The sequence below is a fragment of the Anabrus simplex genome, chromosome 11 (genome assembly GCF_040414725.1).
Source record: "Anabrus simplex isolate iqAnaSimp1 chromosome 11, ASM4041472v1, whole genome shotgun sequence".
In the NCBI taxonomy this organism is placed as follows: Eukaryota; Metazoa; Arthropoda; class Insecta; order Orthoptera; family Tettigoniidae; genus Anabrus; species Anabrus simplex.
This window is the reverse complement of record NC_090275.1, coordinates 54,301,740-54,316,223: the sequence shown is the minus strand read 5'-3', so window position 1 is coordinate 54,316,223 and position 14,484 is coordinate 54,301,740. Positions and strand designations below refer to the sequence as shown.

Below are 14,484 nucleotides of genomic sequence, written 5' to 3'. Positions count from 1 at the left end.
CGAGTCAATCGATGACGAGCAAGCAGAGATGCACATATGGCCACCCGCTAATTTGTGTGGTTTTGTCTTAAAGCATGCGGTACCCATACACCCGATATTTTAACCTTGCCCATTGAATGCAAATGTCGCACGATGATGGAAAGATTACAGTTCACCACATTTGCCAGTTCTACAGTACACTGACGTGGATCATTTTGGATTAATACGTTTAAAGCATCTTCCTCAAACCCCGAAGGTCTCCCTGAACGTGGAGAGTCACTAATGTCAAAACGATTCTGCCTAAAACGAGAAAACCATTTTCTTGCTGTGCTCTCTCCAATGACATTATCCCCATACACGGCGCAAATGTTTCGAGCCTCCTCCGCTGCTTTCGCTTCTCTGTTGAACTCAAAGACTATGTCGGAAATATTCCAATTTCTCCACTTGGCACTCCATTTTCTAGCGCCAACAGCTCCACTCACTATCTGCAAATGACAAAACTTCAGTGCGGTACATAACCTCAAATACACACATTGAACTACAAATAAAAATGACAATCGATAAATAAACCCATAGCAACCGGAGTACCAACTCGCAAAACAAAAACGCTACGGACTTACGCACCAAACTAATAAGTTAGCAGTTATTATTACACGAAGTTGTTACCACTGTTGTCATCATTGTGTTCATTTCTTCATTTCTCATTATCGCTAACCCAATCTCATCATCATGATGTCCGGCTCCATGGCTAAGTGGTTAGCGTGCTGACCTTTGGCCCAGAGGGTCCCGGTTTCGATTCCGAGCCGGGTCGGAGATTTTAACCATAAATGGTTAACTCCCTTGACTCTGGGACTGGGTGTTTGTGTTGTCTCCAATATCCCTACAACTCACACACCACACATAACACTACCCTCCACCACAATAACACGCAGTTGTCTACATATGGATGCCGCCCACCCTTATCGGATAGTCTGTCTTACAAGGGCTGCACCTGGCTAGAAATAGCCACACGAAATTATTATTTATCATCATGATCATCGTCATTAATACAATTAATCAGTATATGTACTGCTATATTTTACGGTTGTAAAATAAACTATAATAGGAGACTTATTCTGTGTTATATCCTTTTCATTAAAATAAAATATTAAATTCAACCACGTTAAACTATTGTTGTTAGATAAAATGATGGTTATACGATAATTTGATGAAGCGAGATGATGAGATGAATCTTAGTAGTGAGATTTAATGACTGGATGCCCTTCCTGACGTCAGTCTCATCCGATCATTTTTACTGAAATGAAATGAATGACATGGTACATGATAGTAGGAAGGGAAAGGGTGAGATTCGGTGCTGGCACCTAGCCTACTCCTGTCGAATAGCATCAAGGGGTTTGTTCAAGGCTTAATGTCTCCATCCGACAGATAAATCACCATTAACGGTGTCATATGCCTTCACTCCATATAACCCATGTGGAGAGGGTTGGAATTGAATCCATGCTTTTGGCACACAATCTGGAAAGTACTTTACAACATATACTAACATAAAATGTATAATAACAGATACCGGTAATGTCGGATGTCACCCCATACTTTGAAGTGACTTCAGACATTGTGGTTTCCAATAGATGCCCAAGTTTTTCCTTTTGTGTCGTGAACTTGGTCACAAAAAGAGTGCTTTAAAAATTACAATAATTAAAAAAGAATAATACGATGAATGTATTAGTAATGAAAACAATATATACCAATGAGGGTTTGTAATATTTGATTTATTCAACTGGGCACAACTCCTTTTTGTTTTTACTTTCTCTGGGTATGATTGATGGAGCTTCAGAATGCATTTCGATAAATGATACCGACCAATCGTTTTTTTAAGGTATAGTCAAAGGTTCCACCTTTACAATACTATTTTTTTTCTTTGATTAGCAATTAACAAGTGTCGGGACTTGTTTCATCCTTGCTTTTCGGATATCATCAGCCAAAAATACTTGTAAGATGTCCGGCTCCATGGCTAAATGGTTAGCGTGCTGATCTTCTGGCCTTTGGTCACAGGAGTCCCGGGTTCGATTCTCGGCAGGGTCGGGAATTTTAACCATCATTGGTTAATTTCTCTGGCACGGGGACTGGGTATATGTGTCGTCTTCATCATAATTTCATCCTCATCATGACGGCAGGTCGCCTAAGGGCGTCAGATCGAAAGACCTGCACCTGGCGAGCCGAACATGTCCTCGGACACTCCCAGCACTAAAAGCCATACGCCATTTCATTACTTGTAAGATGAGTAAAATAGACAAGGTCACCAAATACACATTAAAATACGATTCGGGTTACTGAAGTTCCATTAAAATTCGATGATCGAGCTCTTCTTATGTGGGCGTGATGATGTGTTGTTCATAATTCTAGGTTAAGAGGTTATGAGAGGCGGAATATTTGACTGTGAGCGCAGATACGGAGAAAGATTGTGCTGTAGTTGAATATTCGTCTTCGTCTGCCCAAGAGAAGTTAGGCTCGATACGTGTGTTACTTTTGACTGTACCTTAAAATATATACTATGGACAATACGGGCTTTGCAATGAAATTCATTTTATGCAATCAAAATCTGGAAATTTTTGTTAAACCTACTTTCATTTCTCCCACATCTGACAAGGTATCCTTTAACAATGGACCTGACATCCTGCACAGTAAAAGGAAAGCCCCACTTTGCAGCTGTTATTTATTTATACTGTATTGATTTTTATTTATATTTATTACATATTCTTGAAAAACAAAATGTCTCATATACGAAAGTCTGAAGTAGCCTGTAAGACTTGTTTGTGGGAATAATTATATCGTGTCGGCTCATGGCCCAGCTCACTGGGTCGGGCTCTCAGTGCATCCCCGGCGTACGCGTCCCTCTGGGCAGTGTCGTCGTCAAAAGACACCGCGCGCCACGTGTATTCTGGAGATTTTTAACAGCTAATATCCCACTGTATGAGTGTTGTGTAAACGGTTTTAAATAACGCTTATGAACAGTGAATACGAATCACTTCATAAAGACAGGAACAAGTTTAGAATTGCCCTCAGAGATACGATGGAGCTACAGTATGACTCAAACTTTGAAGAGACCGTGGCAAATTTTGCAAGGCAAACGAATTATTATGCAACCAAGGGTGTTAGGGAGGTTGATATCCGTATATTGAACCACTCTACGAAAACTTAAAAATGCTAATTCTGTGCTGAAGCCCCTTTAAATAGACCCAAGAAGGGACGTTCTGATGACATCGAAATGCGTGAATTTTGCATATGTATGGAACAGGAGAAGAGAAGACAATGAATCCTATCACGCGTAAAGTCATTACATTAATGGCAAGCACTTGAAATTGCTAAGGGTTAAATACTTGACGGAACCATTTGAAGACAAGTGTCGGATGGGCCGTTGTGAATGCTGCAGATATGCTTTGAAATAGCGGTAGTCATTATCTCAAAACGTTCTCAACGACCACAGGAAAAAGTTTATTGCATTCTAATGATGACTGATAAATTTGTGTTAACCAATGGATTACTTGCCCACAGGGGTGAAGCAGCCGGCGCAGCGATCCTCGCATTGCGGGAGTCTCAAGACTATAAAGGTCCCATGGTCATCCGATCGCTCGCTTGATTCGGTGCACTAAACGGAGATGAATATGTAGGCCTAGTTAACTGAATTTTGAAATAACTTTACTTTTAATGGAACCATTTAAGATTTCGTGAATTCGCAGCCTCAAGCAGTCAAAGGCTGTGGGACAGTGTCTCCCAATCAGCGTGACCTTCCCTTTCTACTAATGACGGCCACATCTTCTGCCGGTCATAATTCAGTCATGAGAAGGGCCTGGATTTTAATGACTAAATAGATGGAAAAAAAACTATCCTCAAAAATTACTAAAAATCAGCCACAACAAAATTAGATTCAAAACAGGAAGAAAGATGTTAACGAGGGCTACATTTTAAATTAATTACCGTTTGCCAATAAAATAGGGACCACTATACATCCTTGGTTAATTCATTTGTTAACATGGATATGTTTTTGGACTGGAGGTCTTTCTGGAATTAGCGTCATAATTTCCCGCGTGTATTGTAACCATGGCAACCATTGTTCGTCTATGTATAATAGGTCAGTAGCGTCATCTTCTCACTGTGCGCTTTCTTCCTATAACTAAGAGCCTGAGAAACTCTCGTATCAAGTGAACTCCGTTCTACTGCTCAGTCGAGACTTAAAATCCTTAAACTGGCCGGAAAGTGAACCCAGGGCCTATTTTTACGGACAGCCAAGCGGCCATTAAGGCACTAGAAGCAGTCTGGATAATATCCATAATTGTCTGGTATTGCCATTCACTTCTCCTGAAGCTCTCAAAGTACAACATTTTCAAAATAATATGGGTACCAGGGCATGCAGGTATAGAAGGAAATGAAAAGGGAGATGAACTGGCCAGGAAAGGGGCAGAAACACATTTTGTAGGCCCAGAACCTGTATGCGGGATTTTCTATGGACAAGCCCGATACTACATAGGAAAATGGGTGCAAAAGAAACAAATGGAAAACTGGAAAAATACTCCAGGATGCAGGCTTGCGAAGGAACTGATAAAAGGACCAAACAAAAAGCATACTAAAGAACTGTTGAAACTCAGCAGAGAAACTATAAGATGGGTAGTAGGACTGTTGATAGGACACTAAACACCTGAATAGAATTGGAGTAATAAGAGACAATATATGTAGGAAATGCAATGAAGCAGAGGAATCAGCTGAACACATACTTTTTGAATGTGAGGCGCTGCGTATAATCAGACTCTCCACTCTAGGACTACCAGGTGAAGAGAGAAAAAATCCCAGAAGACCCAATAAGAACAACCTGCATCTTTGTGAAGGGAGTAGGTAAATCTAGGTGGGAATGAAGGAAAAACATGGTAGCAAAAGATCTTAGAGGTCGACGCTAATTAGGAACTAATATTTAGAGGCCCATGCAGAAAAGAAGAAGAAGAACCCAGAGCCTTGGAATAAGAGGCTGCTTTTACAACGCAGGGCTGGCTATTAATAATAATTAGGTTAGTATTACATCTAGAATGCCTCTCATTTTCTTATAATCAAGACCTTAACATATTTTCTGTTTTGTGGGTATGTTACAGGGAAAGTCGATTGTCCAGTAAGAGTTGACTCTCCCTAGGTAAAGCCGACTCTTACCAGTCTTTTCAGTAAAAGTTCAAGCCGTTAGTGTTCAATTTCGATCAACATTTACTAGTCAGAGTTGACTATACCTCACTGACTGGAAGTAGTAACAGTTGACTATTTGCAAGGAAACGGTACTAGCTAATAAAAAAACAAATAACAAGGCAAAACCAATACATAAAGAGATAGAAATGTTTAAGAAAAACGAACAAAAAATGCAAAACCTTTATAATACATAAAGAGATAGAAATTGTCATCATTTATCACAGCAAGGTAAAGATTTGTGACACTTCGAGTTGCAAACCACATTTTTCTTCTTACACATACACTTCGTGGATTCGCATTTAGTGTTGCAAGAGCATTTAAAACAACCTTGTCCACTTCCAAGTGATTGTGAAGTTGCAACAGTCCTCACAGCTATTGTTTTATCCATAGGAACTTCATTTCCTTGGATTATGTTCGTAGGATATTTACTAAATTGAGACCTGAAATAATATAATCATTGAAATCTGAACAATTCCATACTACGGGCAGCGAAAGAGAAGAGAGAGTTAGATATATTTTATGTTGAGAAAAGCTGCTTTAGAATTCCATTTCTCGTCCCAGTTCGATAAAATACATCATCGACAACCTCCAGTACCACGCTAAGCATCTCCTCTACCGCGGTCAACATCGGAGACAAGAATTCGAATTGATGTTCCTTTTTCTACTGGCGGATGAATGTGATCTGAGATTATCTTCATGCGTTTAGCCTTCTGTTCTGGACAGCAGAAAACTTCTTTTCTCCGTCTCTTGATGTCCTGAGTAGATTTGTCCAGGTCAGTGAGGACATAATCACTATCATCATCGAGCTTTTCACCACTTGATACATTTTGGTTTGTTTCATTTTCGTCAGAATTTCCATTCTCGTTACTTTGAATTTCGTTTTCTTGTTGTTGCTGAATTTGATCAATTGCGCATTGTAGATCTTCTTATGTTTCTAAATTTGCCGGAACCTCAGTTGGTAGTTTTGAACTAGGTAAGTTGTGTCTCGGGGGGCAAACGAACATTGCCTCATACAATCTTTTTTATCCCACTAGGCAATGCACTGGTTTTTCATAAGTTGAATAAACTTTAAGCCTTCACTCCATTTTGATGTTTTGTGGTCTTGCATCCAAGAGGTTATCATATTCTCCATGTCCTGGTTGGCTCTTTTGACGCTACCTTGACTCTATTTCGCGGTTTGCCGTGCATCATTTTGAAGTTAGGCCATGTATTAACCAGACTGTCAATAAATTTACTAACAAATTCTCTGCCATTGTCCGATTGTAAAATACAAGGAGTGCCTAACAAAGTAAAAAAATATCAATAATATTATTAGGCACTTCGTCTGAAGTCTTTGATTTGAGTGGTCTTGGCACAACAAACTTTGTCAAATAGTCCTGGTAAACCATTATAAATTTGAAGTCTTCATCAGGTAGCGACTGAAAGTCGATTAAATCCACTTGACATCGGGAATTCTTTTCCTTGAATAACAAAGGCTTTACAACCAGTCCTTTCTTCTTGCAAAGTATGTTTCAATTTTTGAACACAATAGTAAAATGTCCTTCGTAGTAACATTTTGAAATTTTCCTTTCAATTGCTAAATCATACGATCTCTTCCTCTATGTACAGTAGATATGTGCGCTTCGTTAAGAACTCCAAACAACTCTTCATCAAAAACATAATACCTTATGCTGTATTGGTCCGTAACAGGGTGTATTAGTTTTGTAATATCATTTACTTCAATAATGTCATATCTTCTTAAAATCCTGAAATCGATACTTTCATTTTTAGTTGCAGTTTTTAGATTCTGCACTTTTTGAATGTAGCTATCATATTTCAATTTGGTCATTGTCAGTGAATTTACCTTGGAAGTCGAGCGTTCCTGCTTCAGTTTTTCACGGAACAGTTCTGCCGTAGGGTCTGACATAGTTATTACTAGGACTCGGATGTTTAAGACCTAAAAATAGCCCAAATAAGCAAGCAAATATGACCTCAAAAGTGACGAAATATGACGTAAAAATTTCAAAATACGACCCGAAAATGATTAATATAAATATGGCCATTTAAAAATGTTATAAATCGAAACGGCAATTCCTTTTATATATATTTGTTAACTAAATCGTTTATTCTTACTTTCATATTAATTTTCTGATCATAGATTTTTGGCAGTTATTCACAGTCTGTTGTCCTTGATTCACTTATCAAACATTTATGAATACTTACCTACAAAGTACTCAGTTCGCTAAGATTACCTGATCACACAACATTTTAAAAGTCAAAACATGTTTGCACCCCGCATTCGTGGTTTGAAACACGAAATAACTAGAAATCAATCTAATTTTTAAAATATTTTTGAACGTTTAAGGCCAGATTTAATTAATATTACTCAAATGCGTTAAAGATCTCCCATTATCAATTAACACATTCTTGTAAGAAGATAAGCTCCTTTATACGTCACAATACGTCATTGGTGATATTTATATAATGTTAAATCCCCTTCTCCTCTAAGAACATCATTTATCCTGCACACACAGCGAAAACCGTCATTTCGATTAAGCGCATTTTGAAGTTCCCGTTTTACACAGTCGCCAACTACTCCACGTGATTGTTGTCCTGAAAGTTCAACACTTCTCACAATTTCAATACTTGCATGAATGTCTAAGCTAGCAGCTTCTAAATTAGAAATTGCACTCGATATAATTCCAAAGTTCGACTTAACATATGTTGGAAAACAATTCCTGCGCAATGTTCATAGAAGAGGCAGAGTATTGCACGTGTATTAACTGCAGATGTGATACCGAGAAGCAGTTTTGTGATCACTAGTTCGCATTCGGTAAGTTGAAGATAATTTTGCACAGCTACAGCTGTCGTCAAACCGCTGAAATATGACGTTTCTACGAAAATAGCTCTAAATATGACCTTACGACAAAAATAGCCAAAATACGTATTTACATGACAAATAAAAATCACTTAATTGTGACGATGTTCGCCTGATTTGCATCAAAATCCTATCAGGCAAGAAAATAGAGACACAGAAAAAAAATATGACTTTTCTTAACATCCGAGCCCTAGATATTAAACACTTAAACTACTGTAATTATTTAAACGCAACTGAATCTTTTGTCACTATTGCACAACAATAAAGACCGAGTAATGACGACTTTCGACTGCCTGTTATGTGCTGGGGTGATCAAAACAAAGAAAATTTCCAATAATAGAAGTACGGGTCCAAACAATTGGAATGTTTTAATAATCATAACAAAGTTTTGGCGCGCGCGGTTACATTTTCAGAGCAGCATCTGCGAATCAAGTTTTACTAAACCACAGCAGGCATAGTTTACTCTTCCTAGGAAAAACTGATCTGTTTGTTTTGAATCAGCTGTTACTGATACGTTTAATAAGAGTTGAATCTGCCTAAGAATCTATTTTCCCTGTAACAGACACACTAATTTTCTTCCGATTTATCGGGACACTTTTATCTCCCCTTTTGGTGGAGTCAAAGGATGAATTATCTGTACCCCCACTGCATGTTGTGACTACTAAAAGGGGAACAAACAAAGAATCTGTACTCGTTCTCTCGTCTTGAACGCCCAAAAACATATCCATGCTTTTCCGTGTAGCGGATGGGGCCCTACCTAGGATCGTCTATCGTCTCGCTACGAGCTGATTCGGATCCCGGCTCAAGTGCTATCGTCTCGCAGTGAGACCATTCGTAAAATCGATATAACAACTCGTAAAATCAGTATAACAATCGATTTTACTAATATTCTCCCTGCGAAATGCAAATCTCTATCTGGTAGGCAGTGAAAGTTGGTCTTTGGTTGGGGAAGGAAAGCAGTAAGCGGCGATCTTGTCAACTGTGAACCGGTCTTTGTTTACGTCTATCCAAACTGTCCAGTTGCTTCGAGCGTTTGAAGATTATTGTTTGCTAGCCAATTTGTGATAATTGTGTGCCTGATTTACCCTATTTTAATTGGTTTACATTAGTTAAGTGATCATTATAAGTGGTTCAAGTGCAATTAGAGAAGCGTTGGAGGAGCTTGGGAGTGATGAAGCTGAAGACGACATTGGTAATGTAGAAGATTTTCCTGGTGATTTATCATTAGACGACTTTTCTTCTGGAAGTGGGGAGGAATATGGCCCTAATTTAGATACCCATGACTATAGTAATGCGTCAAGTATTGATGCAGACAATCCAAACGTGCTAAACCTACCAGGCACATCTAGACCTAATGACCCACCACAACAGACTCTCTCCGAGTCTTTTTACCTGTGACTTTTTTTAATTATTCATTGAAGTTTATATTATTATACATCATTGTGCTTGTAATTAAAATTGGCACATTTCGTATATCTTGGAATTTAATTTTAGATAATATAGTGTTTGTGACTAACCTCAAAAACTGGAACATCTTTTGATTAGTTTTTTAAAATATGACTAATCATCCATTATACTTTTACTGGATACTTGTAAGTAAAATATCCTACTATTATCTTATTCTCGAATTCTTCCTGAACAAACTGATATATAATATGCAATATGTAGTTACAAATTTGTATTTATTATAATTTTTTAAAATATATCTGCACGCTGCCGTAAGGATGCTCCGCACTTAAGAGTGAAATGATCAGCACTTGGAGGGTTAAAAGGGCATAAACACATAGCCTTACGAGCAAGAGGAATTAACCAATGAAACTTAAATCCTCGAACAGACCGGAAATCGAACCCGGGACCCCCTTGGACCAAAGGCCAGCATGCTAACCATTTTGCTATGGAGCTGGAAATAAGTTAAACACAGGGAAATGAATGCTAATTGTGAAATTGTTCTTCCAGAAAGGGCATGTAGACCGTAGACGGTGAAGGCTCAGACTCGATTGCCAGTAGCCTGGCGCCAGAAATTTAAGATTAGCAAGAGGGCTGATATGTTGTGAAGAATGTAAATGCGGCTCACCTCCATTGAAGATGTGCCTAGACGGGGACATGGGTTCACTCATTATAAATATGTAGAAATAAGAAAGAACAATGATTATTATAAGAATCTACTTATCGTATGGCTTTTAGTGCCGCGAGTATCCGAGGATAATAATAATGTTATTTGTTTTACGTCCCACTAACTACTCTTTTACGATTTTCGGAGACGCCGAGGTGCCGAAATTTAGTCCCGCAGGAGTTCTTTTACGTGCCAGTAAATCTACCGACACGAGGCTGACGTATTTGAGCACCTTCAAATACCACCGGACTGAGCCAGGATCGAACCTGCCAAGTTGGGGTCAGAAGGCCAGCGCCTTAACCGTCTGAGCCACTCAGCCCGGCAATATCCGAGGATATACGAGGATATTCACCTAAGATGTTACACGGATATAGCGTCTAAACCATTAAAGATATCAGTATTCTGTTTTCATATTCGTAAATGATAGCCAGAGGCTTGTAAAATAATGTGTTACGTATTCTCGTGGGGTGATTAATAACCGAGATATTGATACTAACTCCATATTTTTAAATCGAACGGCACAAATACATACAGCTGGCCTAAAAGTTCAACTGTGTAAAAGTTCATATATGTAAGTATTTTCAGAATCGGACAGTTACTTTTTGAGATATCAATAACAACAGCATTTGGGCTTTTGCGTGCCGCATCAGACAGTGTACGGTCAGCCAAGGATTCATCACATGCGTATGATATGCTTACATGCCTGGTACCCATTCTGTGGCTGGAATCACACGCAGGAAACTGCTTGCGCGTCAATATGTCCTTTCCCGACCGCACGCTGTCTGATGCGGCATGCAAAACCGCGTATGCTGTTCTTATTAATATCTCAAAAACTAACTGTTCGATTTTGGAAATACTTACATATTTGAACTTGTAAGCAGTTGAACTTTTAGGCCATCTGTATGAATTTGTGCCATTCCTTTTAAAAATATAGAGTGAGTATCAATATCTCGGTTATTAAGCACCCCATGACAATACGTAGCGCATAATTTTACAGCCTTCTGGGTATCATTTACGAATATGAAAACAGAATACCGATATCTTTAATGGATTAGACGTTATTTCCGTGTAACATCTTAAATGAATAACCCTGTATATTCGGCTCGCCTGGTACAGGTTTTTCTATTTGATATCCATGGGCGACCTGCGCATCTGAATGTGGGACGATGATGATAAAGACTAGTGAAAGTATTTTAAGAACAGCACCTTTCTCAAAATGTAGCTATTTTCATACTGAAAGGTCGATGTATGTATTTAGGAACATAAAATGAAGCGAACTAAACACAGTTTGTTGCATCTTTTTGTGAGATTACTGCATCTTGCCACCTTTTCTCTTCTATTTTATGCTTCAGCACCTCTCCCGACCCCCACCTCCCGCCCCACTTTTACATGCATTTTTAAAAGATCAGACAGAATCTGTATTCTCTTCAACACTTCTTGGGCGAAAACTTTGATAAAATCGAATGCTTCATTTGTGCCATACACTCAACGGACACAGTCATCATCAGGCAGGGCCAACAATTGCTCAACAACAAAGACCTAGTTTTGGAACTTTTTGAAGTGCATGGCTACACGCATTTGCCTGATGTGATTCAGAGTTTGGAAGAAGACGATGAGTGCTAGGAAGAATTTTGATGGATTTGCTAAAGACAAATTCAGATTCAGTTTGAAGAAACTCCCTTTACGAGCCTTGACAAGATATACTCCATTGTTTCCTGTAGATGTTGACCGGAGTTTCTCTCTATATATAGGCCTACTATATATAAGAATCTATCGAGTTCAAAGCGCCAGCGTCTTACTATCAAAAACATTGAAATGTTATCTATGCAATCCAATACAAGTTTATTAATTATTAGAAACCAGTAAATGGGATAAGGAAAGTTCGTGTAACTGTTTCAAACCTTAATAACATGATTTCATCAACACCTTTTTATTGCACCTTTTTGTATGTATGTTCTGACAATACCTTCCACCTTAAAATCCTTTCCGTAATAATGACGTAGGGATATGGTAAAACCTGGTGTTAGCAAATAGTCTACTCCTATCGAATACCACCAAGAAGTCTGCTCGAAGCTTTACGTCTCCATCCGACGATCGAGTCACCATCAACAGCATCATATGCCCTCACTCCATAAGAACAGTGCGGAGTGGTTTAATCTTGTGATTAGGAACTGTATACCACCACCTCCCCTGCCCTACCGCCAACATTCTGATGGTGAAGATTTGTTCGACCAACGGGACTTGAATCGGCTAACCGCGGTGTCAAACAATACACTTGACACCTTAACGGTCGTAAAGTGGAGTTATTAACATTTCATTTGACTGATTTGTTTTTCATGATAATGAAAATCATAACATCTTAAGATGATAGTAAGATGTTTCCTTTCCACTATTTCCTTAGGAGCTTATGACCTATGCCCATGTTAAAAATTAAAAATTTCCCGTATTTTTTCAAGAAGAAACCTATTAATCCTACTCATTACAAATGAGCGCAAATGACTAATCCTGATTCTCGTATTTCAGGTCAAGGTGTGGTTCCAGAACAGGCGGATGAAATGGCGACATAGTAAAGAAGCGAAGCACCAGCAGAACGCAATGGAGTCCCGAGGTGGACGAGAAGAACAGGGCCGACCTGACAGTACTCAGGAACCTGAGATAGACATTCAAACTGTGGACAGCTAGAAGTGTCACAAAAATGTGTTAGACTTTGAAGTAAGACCGCATGAAGTCACAGTGACATTGAAGTGTGTCAGATTTAAGGATCTGTGAGAAAATTCTGTTCATATTATTTTGAACTTATCACCATAATACTCTGTCATAATGTATTTATTATTATTATTATTATTATTATTATTATTATTATTATTATTATTATTATTATTATTATTATTAGCTGAAATTGTTTTAAAATAAAGAAATGGATATGTTGTTCATCCCAACCAGCAGACGAATTATTGTAACCTTGTTGTTAACTGTAGATATACCGTACTGTAAATTTAAATACACAATATTTAAGTCCAGGAACTGCATTTCAAGGGGTCCATTCACAGCCTAGCCCAGAGGTGCTCACGCTGGACATTTCGTCCCGCGGGCGCACAGTACTGTAAGGGGGCGGACTGGCAGGCGATGAGCGCAGCGTATGCTGTTCAACCACAGCGACATTGTGGTCACGTCACACACCGTGAAGGTTAGACGAAGCTCTCCCAGTCACTCTGCGAAGAAATTGAAAAGTACAACCTAGATCATGGTGAAACAGAAAGACTTCGCACTTTGCAAGAATTGAAAAGTGAAAAGTGCTAAGTTGAAAAGTTGCAAAGTTCGTTCGTGGAACAGACCCCTGGTCGGCGATCCGGTCCGCCAGTCCGTAAGTACAGTCGAACATCGATATCTCGAACCTCCATTACTCGAATTTTCAATATCTCGAAGTAACTTAAACTTCCTGGCCGTTTGTCCTATTCTTCACGTGTACAGAAAATTTTCTTTTTCATAAATATATTCGCAGGAAGGAAGCACAGTGGCAGGAACAGCCATCGCTTCGTTATGTCAACTTCATGAAAACGCACAAATAACCCCAAAAACTTCACAAACAAATACACGTGCTCTTATGGCAGAATCTGTAACTCTCAGGTCACTCCACTAGACAGAGCTCTAATCGCTGTCCCTCGATATCTCGCAGAGTGTCGCGTATTGTCTCTACTGTATTTGCTATAACCTATACTGAAAGGCCACACACGCTACGCTACGCACTAACGGGAAGTCGGAAGGTACGTCCGGAACGCTTCTCCAAAGATGCTATAACCAAATACACTATAGACAATACTGGACACTTCCGTATTCTCCCTTGCTAAACTGAGAGACATGTTGACAGTGGCGTACCTTGCGGCCCGACCTTAAACATCAGGTGGCAACATTGACTCTACAAAAGTTGCATGTTAAAATTGAAAGAAATAAGGAAACTGAATAATGAATTTTGCTTTGTTCCACTACGAAAGTTGAATGCTAATACTGACAGAAATAATGAAACTCAATGATGATTTCGTTTTGTTCGAATCCCTGGCTGAATGGTCAGCGTTGAGGCCATCGTTTCAGAAGGTCCCGGATTCGATTCCCGGCCGCATCGGGGATTTTAATCGCGTCTAATTAATTCCTCTGACTCAGGGACTGGGTGTTTGTGTGTGTTCCAAACTGTTTCTCTTCATATTCAGACAATACGTTACACTTCCAACCACCCCAGAAACATGCAGTAGACTTCGGATTTTTAGGTGCTTTAATGAATTTTAGCTGCCTAAAACAGAATCTCAAATAGGATCTA

The 14,484-nt window shown here is 39.0% G+C and overlaps 1 protein-coding gene across 1 annotated transcript in view; it reads left to right on the top strand.

Moving 5' to 3' along the window:
* LOC136883307 (H2.0-like homeobox protein) overlaps nucleotides 1–13,098 on the top strand; it is a 71,832-nt gene extending 58,734 nt beyond the window's left edge. The window contains exon 4 of the mRNA XM_067155542.2: nucleotides 12,696–13,098. Coding sequence (XP_067011643.1) covers nucleotides 12,696–12,854 — 159 coding nt within the window. The 3' untranslated portion in view covers nucleotides 12,855–13,098. The remainder of the gene's footprint in view (nucleotides 1–12,695) is intronic.
* Nucleotides 13,099–14,484: the final 1,386 nt, after the last annotated feature.